The sequence below is a fragment of the Oxyura jamaicensis genome, chromosome 13, assembly GCF_011077185.1.
Source record: "Oxyura jamaicensis isolate SHBP4307 breed ruddy duck chromosome 13, BPBGC_Ojam_1.0, whole genome shotgun sequence".
Classification (NCBI taxonomy): Eukaryota; Metazoa; Chordata; class Aves; order Anseriformes; family Anatidae; genus Oxyura; species Oxyura jamaicensis.
In genome coordinates, this window is record NC_048905.1 from 16,702,751 (window position 1) to 16,719,937 (window position 17,187).

At 45.2% G+C, this 17,187-nt stretch overlaps 1 protein-coding gene and 1 long non-coding RNA gene across 2 annotated transcripts; one reads left to right on the top strand and one right to left on the bottom strand.

The window, feature by feature from the left end:
- Positions 1 to 282: 282 nt before the first annotated feature.
- On the bottom strand, positions 283 to 2,156 carry LOC118173797. The gene is made up of 2 exons (XR_004754398.1): positions 2,093 to 2,156; positions 283 to 851 (listed from the first exon to the last, which is right to left on the bottom strand). It is a non-coding gene; the product is annotated as an uncharacterized LOC118173797 (long non-coding RNA).
- On the top strand, positions 1,958 to 15,554 carry VDAC1 (voltage dependent anion channel 1). Its single transcript, XM_035338677.1, has 9 exons — positions 1,958 to 2,006; positions 6,778 to 6,847; positions 7,378 to 7,427; positions 8,375 to 8,527; positions 8,618 to 8,670; positions 9,759 to 9,986; positions 13,051 to 13,201; positions 13,691 to 13,748; positions 14,587 to 15,554. The coding sequence occupies exons 2-9, from the start codon at positions 6,781 to 6,783 to the stop codon at positions 14,676 to 14,678; spliced, it is 852 nt and encodes a 283-aa protein (XP_035194568.1). The 5' UTR covers positions 1,958 to 2,006; positions 6,778 to 6,780; the 3' UTR covers positions 14,679 to 15,554.
- The last annotated feature ends 1,633 nt before the right edge of the window (positions 15,555 to 17,187 follow it).

Consider the following 17,187-nt stretch of genomic DNA (forward strand, 5'->3'; position numbering starts at 1 on the left):
TGCCTCTGGGGTGATCGGCTTTGGCTCAGCAGAACCCCCCCCAGACGTGTTTGCTGGTCTGGCTTTTGGTGGGACAGCAAGTGACATCAGCCCTGAGCACGCCCCGACAAGCCTCGGGGCACGGGGACAGCGCATGCTGCTGCCAGCAGTGCGATGGGGCTGTTGGCAGCCTGACTTCACCTTGTGTCAACAGCAGTGCTCGCAGGGGTGCTTTGGAAGCTGAACCAACAGAATGGCTGCGGCTAGAAGTAACTCTCCAAATGTGAAAAGGACCTTTTGTTTCCATGGGTTTCTGTTGTGGCAGCAGATTGCGCTTTATTTCAACACAGAATTGGTACCAGGCACCATTTCTTCAGCTTTTGCTGCTACAGCTGGCTCTCCAAGGTCTGCATGTGGTTACACACATACCTTTCTCCTCCTCCACCCCATCACAAAAGCTAAGACGTGCCTGAGACCTCACTGAATCCCACACCCCGCTTCACTTGTGCGGTTCTGTTCAACAGAAAGTCCCTTTTATTTTCAGTTTGAGCCCAGGTTTTGCTCACAGCATTAGCAACAGCCCAACAAAGCAATGTTTGCAGACCTTAGGTATTTCTGTTTTAACACAGGATCTCAGCTTTTCCAGCTGTGGTTTGTAGTATTCCCAAGTGCTCTTTTTCTTTCATTATCCTCTCCAACTGCTGGCAAGAAATGTGCTTGTTGCCAGGCATGAAGTGTTCTCACGTCCTGCTCTTCTACAGCCAGCCTAAAGTCTGTAAAGTTTCGCAATGTCTGTGCTTAAACGTGGACTCAGAAACTTTCCGTCATTTGGAAAGAGCATCTGCTGGGACTGATAGGAAATGGTCATCCACCTGAAAAAAAGGGGGAAAGCAAACTTTGGAAACTGAAATCCTGGACCCAAGCAAGAAGTCTGGGTGCCAAGATCCTGGATGAGCTGAATGGCTGCTGCTTGTGATCCAGCTCCAAGGCTGGATCTGGACACTGCAGCAGGGCAAGACCGGGACGTGCCCCAGCCTTCCCGGCCCTTGATTTCTGCGGGAGAGAGCTGGGCGTTGTTCATAAGTGCTGTGCATGCTCTGGGCACGTTTCTGAGCAGGGTGACTTTGACCTCCAGGTGTGCAGCCACCCGCAGCGGGTACAGCCGCGGAAGCCGTGCCTCTCTGGGGAGATGCTGCTGGGAAAGCAAAGGCGTGAGCCAGGAGAAAGCACGAGCAGGGAAAATGCCTCTTGCTATCCATTCCCACTGTGCAAAGGAGAAAAAGTAGGCAAGAAATCATGGTCAAAACCATAAGTAAAGCTTCCCATGGGTGGGATGTGAGCTCCTAGCAACGATATCTTCTAGCTGAAATCTCCCCCAGGCACTGGGCCTGGAAGGGCGAATGTCAGGACCAACGGCAGGCTGCTGGGTGGGATGCGTCTCCTGCTTGTCTTGTGGGCAATGCTCTGAGCCTCCGGCAGAGAAGGACAGGTTTCATATCTCATCCTCAGCCTCTGCTCCTCGGTGATAGCAGGGCACAGCCTGCCTCGCTTTACCACCAGGACCGTTTGGTTCTGGGCTCAGCAGAGGGCTGATTCCTGCCTCCAGGAGGGAGTTATGCAGATGGAAAGCTCCCGATCACACCGGAGCAGCCAGCTCAGCTTCATTTCACCGGGGCTCTCCCACACCTTCACACACAGCCCTCAACGGCTCGGGGACCAGCTCCAGCACCCCCGTTGCCCTTTTACCCCCCCCTAACTCGGCCTCCCCCCACCAGATCCGACCACCACCGTGCCGGTGACCTTCCCCGGAGCCTTCTTGCGGGCCCTGCCCCGGGGGAGCGGCTCCCGGGGCCCGGTGAGGCGACAAGGCCCGTCGCGGCCCGCCCCTCTCCGCCGCCCGTCCCCGCCCGCCGCCGCGCAGCCGCTGCCGAGTCCGGAGAGGCGCCGGGCCGGGGCCGGGGCAGCCGGAGGAGGCCGAGGAGGGAGCGGGAGCAGCGCGGCCAGCGGGGCCGCCGCCGCGGGGCCAGGTAAGGGGCGGGGGTCCCCGGGGGGTGTCGGGAGGGGTTGGGGGGGGCTCGCCCCTTTCTGCTAACGGGGCTGGAGATTTCCTTACGTAACGCGCAGCGGCCTCGCAGGGAGTCCCGGGGGGACCGGGGGGCAGCGATCGCCCCTTCCCCGCAGCGGCCCCGCAGCCCCCGGCCACGCTGGGCCTTGGCGGGGGGGGGGGGAACCGGGGGAAGCCGGGCCCGCAGCTCCCGGCGGCGGGGGAGTGGGGGGAGAGGCTCGGCCTGGCTCGGGGCAGCTGTTCCGAAAATAAATTAATAAATAAATAAAGCAGCAAGGAAGATTTCTGCGGACGGAGCGGAGCTGACTCATCCCCGCTGACAGCCCCTCTTCCCTTCCCTTCCCTCCCCGTCCGCGGGGTCAGGGCGCTTCCCAGTTTCAGCTGGGCGCAGGTCATCGCCCTGGGGAGCTGCATCTGCCAAATTTCCTCCCGACCCCTTCCCAAAAGGGCCTTTGGGTGCTGGCCGGGCCTAGGGACATCGTTGGCAGGGCATGGCAGCAGGAGCAGTGCCCCCAGTATCCCCCAGTACCCCCAGTGTCCCCCCAGTGCCCCCAGTATCTGCCACTGCCCCCCATTGGGACACGGCCTCACCCAGGGGCTGCAGGGATGGGCGGTTAACCTGGACTCATAACTTGGGGCACAAGGAACTTGGTTCCTTGTTCTCACCTCACAATTTTCCTATCTGCAGCAGCTACCACAGGCTGCAGCATCCCCCAACTGTGTTTAATTGCTATTTATGCGCGATAGCTTAATAAGGGGTTTTGGTACAACGCCGTTCTGAACTTGCACCCACGCAATTAACAGCAGGCTCTCTCTTTCTTTAGTTCTGTAAATATTAGTTGAGACTAAATCACAATATTTGTATTTGCTTTTAAGGTTTTTATCTCCTCTATGCTCCAGCATTTATTGGGGGACAGATGATATTGCATAAATCAATCACTGAAAAGTAAATCTGCTCTGTCATGTGTGCAGTTCGAAAGCAAAGCTGCAGCAGGAGGGCTCTGATCCTACAGGTGTTGGTAGCTTGGTCACAAAATGACACTGCCCAGGCTGGGGGCAGAAAGGCGCTTAAGAGCATGCCAAGGGATAATTTTTCTGTCAATAGAGGAGATAAATAGGAAATGATCAGATTTTGGGATCTTGAGGCAAAAGACCCTGATGTGCTTTTTTTCCTCATGCAGACATTTCCTCCTTTCATGACCTGATGCTCTGTCCCCTCCGGCTCGCACGGTGGGGACGTGTCCCGGCACCTGCTAGGTGTCAGACTAGGACCTGTGGTTACCTTCAGAACTGCTGCACAGGCCCAGGTTTATTAGGAAAAATGCGACTGGAGTAAGGTTAAATGCAACCTTTCTATTTTCTTAGCCTTGAATCTGGTAGACTCCCATTGTCTGTGGCAATTTAACCTGCCATTGATTTTGTTCTTATCTTAAATTTTTATATAGCTCCTTCCTCTCATGTAGGTATCGTAAAGTTGGTAAGTCTGGGTAGGGACATGACACATCTGAGAGTTGCCAGTCACAGAGGCGGACTTGACTTTGGTCACAGCCAGTCCTTGTGTTCACAAAGGGCAGCCCAGCCGCCCGCCGCCTACTGGGCCCATTTGGATTTCAAACCGCAGAACTGCATGGCCAAAATCTTTGCCATCTGTGTCACTGGGAAATATTTAAATTGAGCCTGATGGAACTGCCTTGTATTCAATGAAATCTTCGCTGGGGCTGGCTCTGGGGTCCTACAGCTCCAAAGGAAGCTTCCCATTTCCTCCCTCCATGGTTACAACCCAGTGCTCACAGAGGTGCTGCTTGCAGCCGTGCTTCGAGCTGACTGCTCCGCTCAGGCTTCCTGAACGCAGCTCTGCAGTACTTCGGTGACTTGTGCTGCAGTGTTTCCCACTCAAGAAAATCAAAGTATTTTACTGCTTGAGCATATTACCTATTCTCTACATGGTCTGCTTTGTGCTTGAGCTGAGGTGCGTAGTCACTTTGAGATGTTTGCACGGTTGGAGAAGGATGAGAGCAATGAATTCATCTCACTCCTAACCTAATCTGAGTTAATGTGCTGAGATCCCACTGGTGAAAAGCAAGGGCACTTGGCCACGGCCATGCCTTGATCCTTTAAGGATTTGAATCCCCGTTAAGCATGCTTGTCTTACAGCCCGTGCTCGCGCAGGATGTAATCAGTTTTGTTTTCCATCTGTTAAACAAGAGGCTTCTGATTAGCCCCTGCAAACAGAAATAATTATTTTTGTTCTTGCTGACAACAACAGCAAGGTTAACCACCACATGCATATTTCATCATGTTTTCCACACTCAGCATTTTTAAACACCTTGTTCCGTCTGCATTACATGATTTGCCTTACAACAGGCAGGGATTTGGCTTTTGGTATTGTCCCTTAATTAGAGTAATTGCCTAAGTGGAGATCCAGGCATCTCGTACTGTCCTGTAGGCAGAGCCCAGCCCGCAGCTGTGCAGCAGCCTGCCCCAGCTCATGGGCCTGGCGAGCCCTGCGGCTCCCATGGAGACACACACACATTCTACAAAACCCAAACGAAAAACGTGCAGCGTTCAGTTTTCAAGACGGTATTTTCATTTTACAAAGTGACTCAAAGGGGCTGCTGCCACAATGGAGCTGGGAGGTTCCAAAAGGCAGCTGGCGGAGCGGTGCATTATCGTCCAAAGCAATACTTACCTGATTTTGAAAGGGATGGATCTTTAGCATTTTAAATTTTTGATGATGCTAAATGGAAATACCCGTCAGAGGGCACTCATGAGACCAGGCTGCTGTGGCGGGGAAGAAGTGATTCCCCCTTAGTGACCCATCCCACTGCGTCCTGGGCTTGGGGTCATGCGAGTGCCTCCTTAGCTCTGACTTCAAGGCCAGATCACCCAGGGGTGCACGGAGCTCCGCTTCTGGTGGCTTTAATAAGGGGCAGAGGATCTACACAAAGAAATCTGTTAATACTTGGTTTGTTCATTTATTTATGTCTGAAGGCAGGTTTCGTGTTTCCAGAACCACACCTGGCCAACTGTTAAAATGGCTTCTCTTGCAGAGAGCAGTGCTTATAAACTTGAAATCCCAGCTTTCATGTTTGCACAAAAAACGGAGATGTTTAGGTCTAACGTAAGCATCTGGTACTTTAGAATACAGAATACATGGGGTATTTTTTTTGTTTGTTTTGGTTTTAATTAAACTATTCAGCTGCGTACATATTTGGGGCTGCAACTTACTGATGAACCATAGCTGGAGAGAGAGGAGAGGCCTTCCGCGTGCACCCAGGCAGTGTCCCCAGCTGAAGCTGCACCGCAGTCTGCACCCGGCCGTATGTGTGCTCTGGGAAGACCGTCTGCTTTGGTTCAGCCACCAGATCTGTTTTGTTCCCTCTAGGACAGGGATTCTTCCCTTACGCAATGGCAATATCCCGCTCTGACAGGCAGCAGCTTGCTGGAGCGAGCGCTGGAGGCGCTGGGTGGCTGCTGCAGGTCCCCGGGTGCTGCTCGCGCAGGGTGCCGGCCCAGAGAGCCGCCTCCCGGGGGGCTGCGGGGAGCACCCCTCGTGCTGGGAGCCAGCTCTTGGCGCTGGGGTGGGGAGGAATAGTTTGCTGCTGACACGGAGCAGGCTGGAGCAAGGACTCGCAGGCAGGTTTTCACAGCGTTTCCGCTCTTATGTAATCAGCTTGTTGTTATGCCACATAACCAAAACGTTTGGGAATACAGAATTTCGGTGTATTCAGAGGTGCTTCGCGTGTACGATTCAACTCCTTCGCTTTTTAAAAATGTACCAAGTCTTGTGTATAAAGACAGAAGGTGTACACCACTTCAGACCATGGTTCTTCAGACTTGGTTCCCTAGAACAAATTGCTGTACTGGGATAAGAAAGTAGGTTTGCTTGGTTTGTTGCAGGCTCATATTCTGCCCTCCACCTGTGATGAGGCAGTTTTCTCAGTGGCAGCAAACCAGATGCAGCCCTGTGTCATGCAGGAGGCCTCTGAGCTAAGAGAGCTCAGGGCCTGCTGAACGTAGGAAGCGAGGACCTGCGGGGCACAGTGGGCATCGCTCCCGGCCCCGTGTGTTCATGGCGTGGCTTCCCCTCGGTCCCAGCCCATCTCAGCCCATTCAGATTTTCCCCGGCTGATGACCAGAAAAACGCTTTAAGGTCAACGCCTAAGGGGAAATCTTAACATGTTAACAGCAGCTCCGAAGTCAAAGAAAACTGAAGGTGAAGAATGATTTTGCTAACATAAATGTTATCCGTTTGCTGCTGTGAACTGGGGAGAGAGGCGTTACTGATGCTCGATGCCTGCCCTGGCTGCATTTCCTGAGTGGATGACCTGGGGTCCTAACTCTTCCCATGAGATGAGTTGCAAAAACCAGGAGAAATGTTTCCTATATTATTATTATTTTTAAGTTGTTTGTTCATGCAGTTCTACTGATAAGGGAACAAGAATTAACCCTTTAGAAAGACAGACTTTTTATTCCATATTTGTTCTGCAACCTGTTTCTCAGTGGCAGCTGCACGCTACTCATGCTGGCTAAAGAACAAAATCAAATCCAGCTACTTGTTGGCTTCAGGCTGTATTTAATTAATAGGGTGTGGGTAGAAAATAAAACTGTCTGAAACTTAGAAATTTGCCTTAAGTTGCTTTTTGCTTAAGTGAATTACAAAAACAAGTTTCTGAACACAGTAATAATCTCCCCTTCCCCTCTTTTCTCTCTCTTTTTCCTTTTTTTCCCAGGAAATGGCTGTTCCACCTGCTTATGCTGATCTGGGCAAATCTGCCAGAGACGTTTTCACCAAAGGATATGGTAAATAAATCCAAAATAAGTTTGATCTTTCACTGTCTACCTGATTCCTGAAACTGCTACGATGTTACTGTTTTTCTCTGATAAACATTCCAACCATTTCCTTAGAATCCAGAGAATTTTATAGTCTGGTTTCACATTACCACTGCTGTCTGGAAAGGGTGATTTATTCATGTTTTGACAAAATTCTTCATGTTCCCCATAGGCCTGTTGTCTGTTTTGAAAGAAAATTGAGTGTTGTATTTTAACTGTTTCCCTCTGCCATGAATAGGGCCACTGATGTCAGCAATTTCCTTATGAAAAAGCTGCTGCTCGGTATGAGTAAAGGCGTTATTGCCTAGTCTGGTCCCAGTGATATCACAGGTCAGCAGGACTAGTGCAGTTGGTGCTATCTGAAGGGAGTATGAGCTCCAGAAGCTGCTTCTTAAAAACCCATGGTTCAATAGATGTACCCTATTATTGCAAAATAAATCAGAAATGCCTTTCAAATTGACATATATATATATATTTTTTTTTTTTTTCTTTTCTTACAGGTTTTGGGTTAATAAAACTTGATCTGAAAACAAAATCCGAGAATGGACTGGTGAGTTTGGACAGGCGTTGAAACCCCAAACATGGCAGTGTTCCTGTGTTTTCTGGTTAAAAATAGAAATATGGATCCCTTACTCTCCCCTTATCGGTTTTCAGATACGTTACAGCCCTGTGAATTACTTTGCACTTAGGACATAATCCTGCCATGAGGCCGCACGCAGACGGGGGCCGTGGTGCTGTGGGGGCACCTTTGCAGCCGTCACGGTGCTGCTGAGACCCCCGGGGCGGGTGGCAGAGCTCCTGCCTGGTGGGCTCCCTCAGCTAGAAACACACCCTGCTTCTGCAGCACAAAAGGTTGTGCTCTCCCCTGGCTTTTTCTTCTGCCAAGGGTTTGATTTAGCTCTGGGCTAGGGCACAACCCCCCCGGGGCTCTATTAAGGAGCATTTTGGAATAATGTTTTGCCCAAGGCTGATAATCAGTTTATGCACAGTTGCAATTAGTGGCTTCTCCATGCCCTGTGGTCGACATATCAGACAGCATAATTTCTAAATGTGTGACATGCTATTTTTCTTAGCAGCCATAAAACAAGTGTAGTGGCGATGTAATTGTATATTGGAGCTGATCTTTACAATACCTCTGTGAAGTATTTGCAGGCTTACAAACTGATCCACAGGCACACCTTGTACACCAGCTAGCGCTCAGACTAGCCCCTTGTTTTGTGCTATGCTGATGAATTATCCGCCTCCTGTGCCATGACTGTTCCTTAGCATGTGGTGCTCTTTCTCTCTGACACTGACATTTTTGTGTGTGTGTTGGTATTAATGACTAGAAAACATATTCTTAAGTCTTTTGAGAACACTGAAGTGTTAGGTAGTATCCCAAATTATTATGACTAGTATGTTCTGCATTTACCTGTGCTCATATACACACACACATGTCTACACACACACACACACACACACACACATATATATATAATTTTTTCCCCCTCTCTTTAGGAATTTACAAGCTCAGGTTCAGCCAACTCAGAAACGAGCAAAGTCAGTGGTAGTTTGGAAACCAAATACAGATGGGTGGAGTACGGATTGATGTTCACAGAGAAGTGGAACACTGACAACACGCTAGGCACTGAGATTACTCTTGAAAATCAGGTAATTTTTGGATCAAAAGGTCCAGTTTACAAATTAATTTGTGACAATCTCTGATTATAAATCCAACCTGTGAATTTCTTTTCTGTTCAGCTTGCACGTGGCCTGAAGCTGACCTTTGACTCCTCCTTCTCTCCTAACACTGGGTAAGAAGTTAGTAAGCTTGAGAGAAAAACGCATTTTTTCTTAGTTTTAGTTTTCCAAAATACTGTCGTCTTTGCTCCTGCTGTCCCAAGATGTCATGACATTTAATAATCTGCCTATGTAGAAAGAAATCTTCTTTATCTGATCTAAGTCTTAATATTAACTATCCCTTTTTAAACCTAACCTATAGTAAACCAACTTTGAAATACAGTAACTTGGGAATTACAGTCAGAATCGGGGTGGGAAGGAATTGTTTGTGCCCCTGTTGCTTATTTCTGTCCGTGTCGGAAAATGAGTACTTAGCGACTGCCTGAATAAAAATGCCAAACAAGTCAGCTGTAATGCAAAGCTTAACAAGCTCCGTGAGCCAGTTGGCCATGGCTCTAATAGGTCGACACAGTAATTGGGCTCATTTCCCAAGCTGAATTTATCATCTGAATTCTTGCTGGCCACAGTGTGCCTTGGTGTTGGATGAGCATTGCGGACCCCGTGATTGGATGCCACATTTTATGTGGGCCAGAGGGATTAAGCAGCAGCTGTAGGGCTAGATGTTGGTTTATTTTTTTTCCTCCTGATTATCTTTTTGCAAGCAGTGCTGCCAGTGAGCCAAAATGGTCTGCACATGGGCTTCCCACTGCGGCATGCTACACGGCAGGCTGCAGTGGTTTTAGTCCCAGTGGGAACTTCACCCTGCCTTTAATTTAGTGTTCTCCATTGTCAACTGCTTCCAGCCCTCTAGGTTAAATATATATTTTTGTATTTGTTAACCATTACATAACTATTACAGTTTCCATCATTTCCCTGCCTCTAACAAACTTCTAAAACATGAGATTACTTTGAGATGAGGATTAGCTTTCGTCACCTCAGGTCTGATTTGCTGTGGTGCTGCTTGGCAGAACGCAGCTCAGAAAGGCACCACGCTGCATTGTACTGCACACAGTTCACTGTAAATGAATTCTGTTTTTGCAAATGTGAAATTTAAAAAGGGGACAAATCGTGTGACTCTCCGGCTGTGTATACTATTACACTGATCTAAAGTTGGTTGAATTGCTGCATGAGCAAGATATGAGATTCTTTCTTTTCTCTTTAGGAAAAAGAGCGCTAAAGTTAAGACAGGATACAAAAGGGAACACATCAACATGGGCTGCGACATGGATTTTGATATTGCTGGTCCTTCGATACGTGGAGCTCTGGTGGTTGGCTATGAGGGGTGGTTGGCAGGTTACCAAATGACTTTTGAGACGGCCAAGTCTAGAGTAACCCAGAGCAACTTTGCTGTTGGCTATAAGACCGATGAATTCCAGCTTCATACTAATGTGTAAGTATTGGCAGATGGGCATTAAAAAGAATGTAAAAGGATTTTGATGCATTTAGGACAATGAAAGGGACAGAATTTCAGCACTTGTGATAGAGGGACTGGTGGATTTGACATTGCTCCTTTATTTATGATGACAAAGTGCATTTTTTTAGCTACTTTAGCTTTTCTTTGAGTTACGTGGGTGAAGTAGTGTACATGATGGAAGGAACTGGGACTCCCTGAGCACCCAAGCACCCAGAGTCCCTCTTCCTAGCAGACATAGATTTCTGGAATCTAGTAGTGGATTTATAAAAACAAGTGGGTTACAAAAATATTGTTCATGAAAGTTGCAGTAAAAGCAAGGCCTCCCTTTTGTGCATGTCAAAATCAAACAAAATGGTGGTTTGGTCTGGGAAAAAAAAGTTAAACAGAGGATGAACAAAAACAGACAAAGGGGAGTGAGTGGAAGAGATACGGACTGGGTTAGTTTCAGTACTGGAAGGGATATGGTGTAAAAGTTTGTTTTAGTGTTGTAACTGCTAAAACTCCTAATAATCTATTTATACTAGCACTTGTCTTTTCTGAATACATAGGAAACTAGGACTAAATTCCATGAAAACCTTAATTTCTCTGTCTCCTGTTCCTCTTAAAGAAGCAGTTTATGCCTTTTGGGAAGATTTTTTTTTTTTTGAATTAGGCAATCCCTGCTCCACCCCCCACCTCCTTTACCACTCCCTTGGGTAACTGCATATTTGCATGTAGCAGAGCTGTTGCAGGCTGTTCCCATTTCGGGGCTGAACAACTGTTCTGCTTTCCTGGAGCTGCTTCTTCAAAGGCTTTCTGTTCTGTTTCATGCTGTTCTGCAGAGATCTGGTTTAGGAAGCTCTGCCTCGCAGAACAATTGAACCTTCACGGCCCAGACGGCATGTTTGAAGGGTTGCCAAAGCACAAAAATGTGGGCAGAAAACTTTCATCAAAACAATATGCGGGGTCCCCTCACTCTGTAGTTCTGAGCTATTCCTTTGAGCACAATGACTTTCACCTGTTACACTGCAGCAGTTCAAAATGTTGTATTATTGGCTTTTGCTATAAAATGCTGTAATTACTATTATTCTTCATTAAAGCAACAGCAGAAAATGACTTCAGAACAGTACAGTAAGGTCTGAGCCCCTGCTGCTGTTCCTTGGATCCCGTGGTAGTCTACTTCTTAGGTCACCGTTACTGCCCGTGGATGACGAATCATCTTCAGGAGGATGCCTTGTTTGCTTTTTTAATGTTCGTACTCGACCCCTTGACGGGCAAAAACATAAATGTGTGATATGAAAGAAAATCTTAATTATTGATGTTAATGGATTAGCTAGGTCCTTTTGACATGTTTCAGCGTTGAAAGGTGTCAGAGCTTTTGTAGAATCCAGGAAACAGTCGTGTTTGGAACTTGCATCTCTGCTGTGCTCCGTCATTATATCTAGCCAGTTCAGTGTTTCAAAAGGATGCTGTGGCACAGTAGATAAATTAACTAGGTGGGGCTTGAAACATCATCTTTTGTTCCTGGCTGTTTCACAGACCAGCCAGGGACTTGAGCAAGTTGCTTTCCCTAATGGTGCTTTAATATCTTCATTTCCATAGAGGACAATGTTTTTGATCTATGCATGTAAAGTGCTGTTACTATTACTAGAATTAAAAGAAGCTTTGATAATTTTTTTTTTCTTATAATTTTTTAATAATACATGATTACTAAAGGGAGATAGGGCTGGATAATTTCTAGTTTTAAATATGATTTTCCTCACTTTTTGAGCATAGCTCAGACCGCCCCCCTAATGTTGCAGGTCAAGACAGAGCTGTATGGGAGCCTTGCACAAAATCTGCCTGTATAACCAGCTCTCCTCAGTCCTTTTTAATCCCTCCTTTTCTTGAGAGCCAAGCACATGCAGTTATATGTGAGCTTCAGTCTTATCTGAAGTAAGTATTGTAGCATTTTTCTGGAAGAATTGCTCTAACAGTTTAAAAAGCTGCTGCTATTGCTTGAATTTTAAATAGGCATATCAGTATTGTTTGTGCAACTCTTGTGAATTAATGAACATTGTGATGAAGAGGTAGAAGTGGAGAGATTCGAAATCTGCCTTTTTTAATCAGTAAAGGTTTGGTATGCTCTAATAATTGGAACTAGTTTATTTCGTAATTTAGAAATAATAAGTATTTTATCTCTAAAGGTCTTGCCGTGGTGTAAAGCCTGTTTTGTGCAATACGTTTGTGCAATACTTTTAAGAAAGTGAGCTAAGATGGGAATTCAGATGCTCACTGGTTTCCAAGAACTGCAATACTTATCCAAATTATTTGCTTTTGCTTTTACGATCTGGGTGCTCCAAGGTTTTGCATTTTATTTAGCACACTTTACTCACTGTGTGACACTGGTGTAAGTAGTAACTGGAAGCTTTGCTACTCGGTAGCAGAAATTGAAGGTTTTCATCATTCAGCTGTTGGCTAGCGCTGTCTGCAAACCAAAATGAGTTTCATTTCAGTTTCTAGTGCAGACTTCTATAATGCAGACATACCATAAGGGCCATGGCAAATGGTATTCATTTGCACGAGCTGATAGACTTGGATGTTAAATTGGCATCTTCAGTTCTGATACAGTTCATCTGTGTCTGGTAAAAGCACACTGATGAAGCAATGTTAGGATGACTCTCGGGCTCTGTGATTGGGGTACAGCCCTTTCGGGACACTAGGGAGATGTATGTCTGGGAAAGTAATTATTTCATAGATATGCAGAGAAGAAAAAATGTCCTTACTACAAAGATTCCCATCTACAGAGAGGGGGAAATTGGAAACTGTCATCATTAGTCCATTTTTGATAGTTGGTTGTGGCTTTTTTTTTCATACACTGCTTGTTGAAATATTGTAACTATTGATGAATTTAAGCATTTAAAAATTACTTCATAACCAATCTGGCCAAATGTCGCTATCTTAGTTGTTGCAGAGAGATTAAATGAGGTGTAAGTGAATGTTCTGCAAATTCAGATCCTACTGAAACATAGATGGTTGTTTTGGGATGCATTTTAAAACTAGACTAATATATTCCTTCCAGGAATGATGGAACGGAATTCGGAGGCTCCATTTACCAGAAGGTGAATGATAAACTGGAAACTGCTGTGAATCTTGCTTGGACAGCTGGTAACAGCAACACTCGCTTTGGAATAGCAGCCAAGTATCAGATTGACCCAGATGCCTCTTTTTCTGTGAGTGCTATATATGTGCATTTAAAAGCATTTGAAAGTAGGCTCTTGTAATGGAAATGTGAAGCAACCTTACATCAATGAGTAAAGTACAGTTTTGATGCAATTCCGTGGTGTGTAATTGGCACATACATCTATTTGTTTAGCTTTGCGCTGAATGAGAGCACGCCTAGTGGATTTTCCTTGAAGCTGATACAGAATGTTTTATTGCATTACTGGGCACCATTCTGAGAATTTTTCAGCTATTATTTTTGAAAACAAAAAATACAAAATCAGTTGACAAAAACATTGTCTATAGCAACTGAAGTTTTGTTGAGATTTTGGTTTTAAGTTATGGCAAAACTGACTTTAGATTTTTATTTATTTATTTATTTTGGTGATTTGAAAACTGAAATCATTTACCAGTTTAAAACGTATTATGTAATTTTCAAATGGGAAGGAGTTTAAAGAAAGAGACCAAATTATTTATGTATGCAATTTTTTCCCTTTAAGGCTAAAGTGAACAACTCCAGCCTGATTGGACTAGGATACACTCAGACTTTAAAGCCAGGTAGGTCTATGCAGAAGAAATTCAGGCATCAATAAATGATATTTCAGTCTTGAAATATCAGGGTGGTTTTTTTTGTGACATACTGTGATTGGTTTTTTAACATTGCTGTTCCACGTGTCAACCTAGTGGTGAACTTTTCCAGGGACTAGTCTGTTAACTTTGGATGTCTATTGGAAACTGAATCACTAGAAACCAACACCCACTGACACCTCAGATAATCTTTTACGTTGATACAAAGTTTATCTCCAACCAAATGTTTCACAGATAAGAAGATGTATTTTTAGTACTTCCAGATGTTTCCTATCACTGAGTTTCTTTGCTTTTAAGTGTCACATTTGCAAGGTTTGCTGGTGCAGGAAGAGGACAATCTTACAGCAACATGATTTTAGTGCAGTCTAAAAAATCTGCTTCCAGAATACCAAGCAGATTGACAGAAGGTACTACAGTAGACAGGGCTCAGGCCCTTTCATTCCCAGAGTTCAAAGAGGTTTAGAAAAATGAGTGTGTGTCAAGGTCCCGGTTTTTCATTATACCCAAGCCTGAGATTAGATTAACCAGTATACCAGCAGCAGTGAACTGACTTGAGGGTTTTCATTACTTGGGATGATAAAAAGCAGAGTCTATCACTGCGGTTTGCTTATCCTAACTTTCAGAATTCAGAGAGATTTCGTATCTGCAAATTATTTTACAGAGCTCAGTCCTCACATAGCTAGCTGCCAAATTACATTAACCTAACTACCTGGTAAATCAGAGCAGCAACACAGACACTGCATTTACTGAATATAAAGCTTATTCTGAGTTTTAACTGTTGTCTTTTCTGACTTTTCTGTATTTGCAGGTATCAAACTGACATTGTCAGCTTTGTTGGATGGCAAGAATGTCAACGCAGGCGGTCACAAACTTGGCCTAGGATTGGAATTTGAAGCATAAAAAGTGATTCTACAATTGCTAATTTGAAAATACAGCGTAGCTACCTTCAGAATATATTGTACCTTTCAATGTTTTATGTCTGGGATGCAAGTATTGCTAAGTATCAGTCCTGCTAGTCCCTAAAGACAGCTAAGCTTTAAAATGATGTTGTTTCAGAAATGGAGACAAAAAGCATTAAAAAAAAATCCTAATTCCAGGCTTTTTGGGGGAATGTTGTTGCCTATCACATCTGTCAGCTGCCACATGATAGGAAATAGGAAGGTGTTACTACCTTTACTAACATATTGACTGCACAAGGAATATGTTAATGTGGTATAAAAATTGTGACTTCAAGAATTGCAGACCACTATATTGTACTGTTAATTCTGTAAGCAAAATGTTCTGACACTTTAAGGTTTCAGTTCACGATGGAATGTTCAAGCTTGTTTGAAAAGGGATTTTTTAATTTTTATTTTGTTGTGGGTATTTCATGAATGGATGTCTCATTTGGTTATCTTACACCTACAGCTGTCTCCAGAGTGCTCTAGGTTGTCCGCCTTGTATAACTCCTTTGCAGAGGAGGTTTGATGTGACTCAGCCAATACAACTTGTCCTGTACTGTGGTTCCTTTCCCTTGCACTAAATGGAAAGCTTGTAAGACAGGGACATAATCAGGGAAGAGTCTTTGTAACTGTAATCACATAGTTGCATCACTAAATTTAAAATGGAATTCTGTTTTATTATCACTTTTTTTTTTAGCAACTAAATGGGTACATTTTTAGAGTCTTCCATTTTGTGTGGAACTAGACCCCAAAATGCTGTACTTGACACTAATAAAAATGGATAAAAAAACCAACCCAAACCAACTTGAATAAAATACTGAAATGTCACCTTTCACTTTGTCTATGTGTATTAATTGTGAAAACAAGTTCATAAATATTCTTGTCTCAGGAAGCAGAGTTCTTTTGCCTCAATCCTCCCTTTCCTCCCTTTCCTCCCTTTCCTCCCTTTCCTCCCTTTCCTCCCTTTCCTCCCTTTCCTCCCTTTCCTCCCTTTCCTCCCTTTCCTCCCTTTCCTCCCTTTCCTCCCTTTCCTCCCTTTTCCCTCTCCTTTTTCATTTTTTTTTTTTTTTTCCCCGCTTCTTTTCTCCTCTGTTTTTCTCCTCTTTCTCATTCCACAAAGACTAAGAATTTTCTCTGAACCTTCATGACAAATGGTTCATGGGACACTTGCTGCTGGTAGTCAGAAAGCTGTATCTTATGACAATGACTTTCTCAACATGCATTCCTCAAAGAAAGAAATGTAATGAAGCCAGAATCCAGGAGTGATTTTCTAGTTCAATGAATGAAAACAAACAAACAAACAAAAACTTAATTAGATTTAAGTTCCAGACACGACCATGTTCTTATCTTAGTGCTTAATTCTTGCTAAGCTCTGGCAGCCGTATATATGCATGTGTTTAGCTTTCAGAGAATACAAGATAATGTGACTTGTTTATCTTTCATGGCAGAACCCACCAAGCTGAATTACCTTCTATAAATGAATTGATGAAAGCAATGAACAGTTATCTGCTGGTATAAACCTAAGTCAATTTTCATTAAAACTTTTTATTTTAGCATGTGTAAGGAATCAACTTAGCGTGCAGATGGTAAGAGACTGCGCACAGTAGGACGTGTTTGATGAGACCATTAGGTTACGACATTTTGTGAGGCATGTGTAGCTCCGCCTCAGCAACAGCCGGCAAATTGTGCAACACTTGTTGTCTTATCTTATCACAGGCTATTCCACGGTATTTCTGAGTGTGCCTTATTTCAAATACTTAATGTAATACTTGTAGGGGAAGTGGTCTTCCAGACTTCATATATCTAAACAAACCACATACAACAGTTCACAGTAAATTGGCGGATGCTCAGAGTTCATTGGTGTTCCTGGGTGGTGCGTATGCCCCGTGTTCTTGGTGTGTTTCCTTATGTCCCGTGTTCTCGGTGCTTTTCCCTGAGCTTCTGGGCTCCTTCTGCTTGTTTTTTCCACAATTTGAGGCAGTGTCTTTGTTTCCCATGACGGAGGCAGTGCTTTTGAGCTTGAGCACCCTCAATTATTCTGTCAGGCTGTGGATTGCCTCATTTGGGGTGCCAACAGAAAACTGTTTTCTTCCTTCCTTAAACCTTTTTTCATGTGATACTGACATTTCTGTTGTGGGGAGGTGTGCGTGAGCCCAGCTGGTGGGTCTTCCTGAGCCGGCCATAAGCTGAGCTAATGGTTTATAGTCATTTCCCTCTCATTAAAGTCCAATTCTGCAAAAATCTTTCACGAGGGGAGCCCTACAGCACACAGCCCCGTCACACAGAGGAACACATCGCCTCCCGGGGCACTGGCTACGTGCAGGCCCCAACCCTTAGCTCCCGCCTCCCCCGGCGGCCAGGTCAACCCGTACAACCCTATGGCCTCCACAGCGCAGGCGGAGCGGCGCCGCGCCCAGCCCTGCCCATGCGCGGCGGGCCGGCCGCAGGCGCGCAGCGCTTCGAGCCCC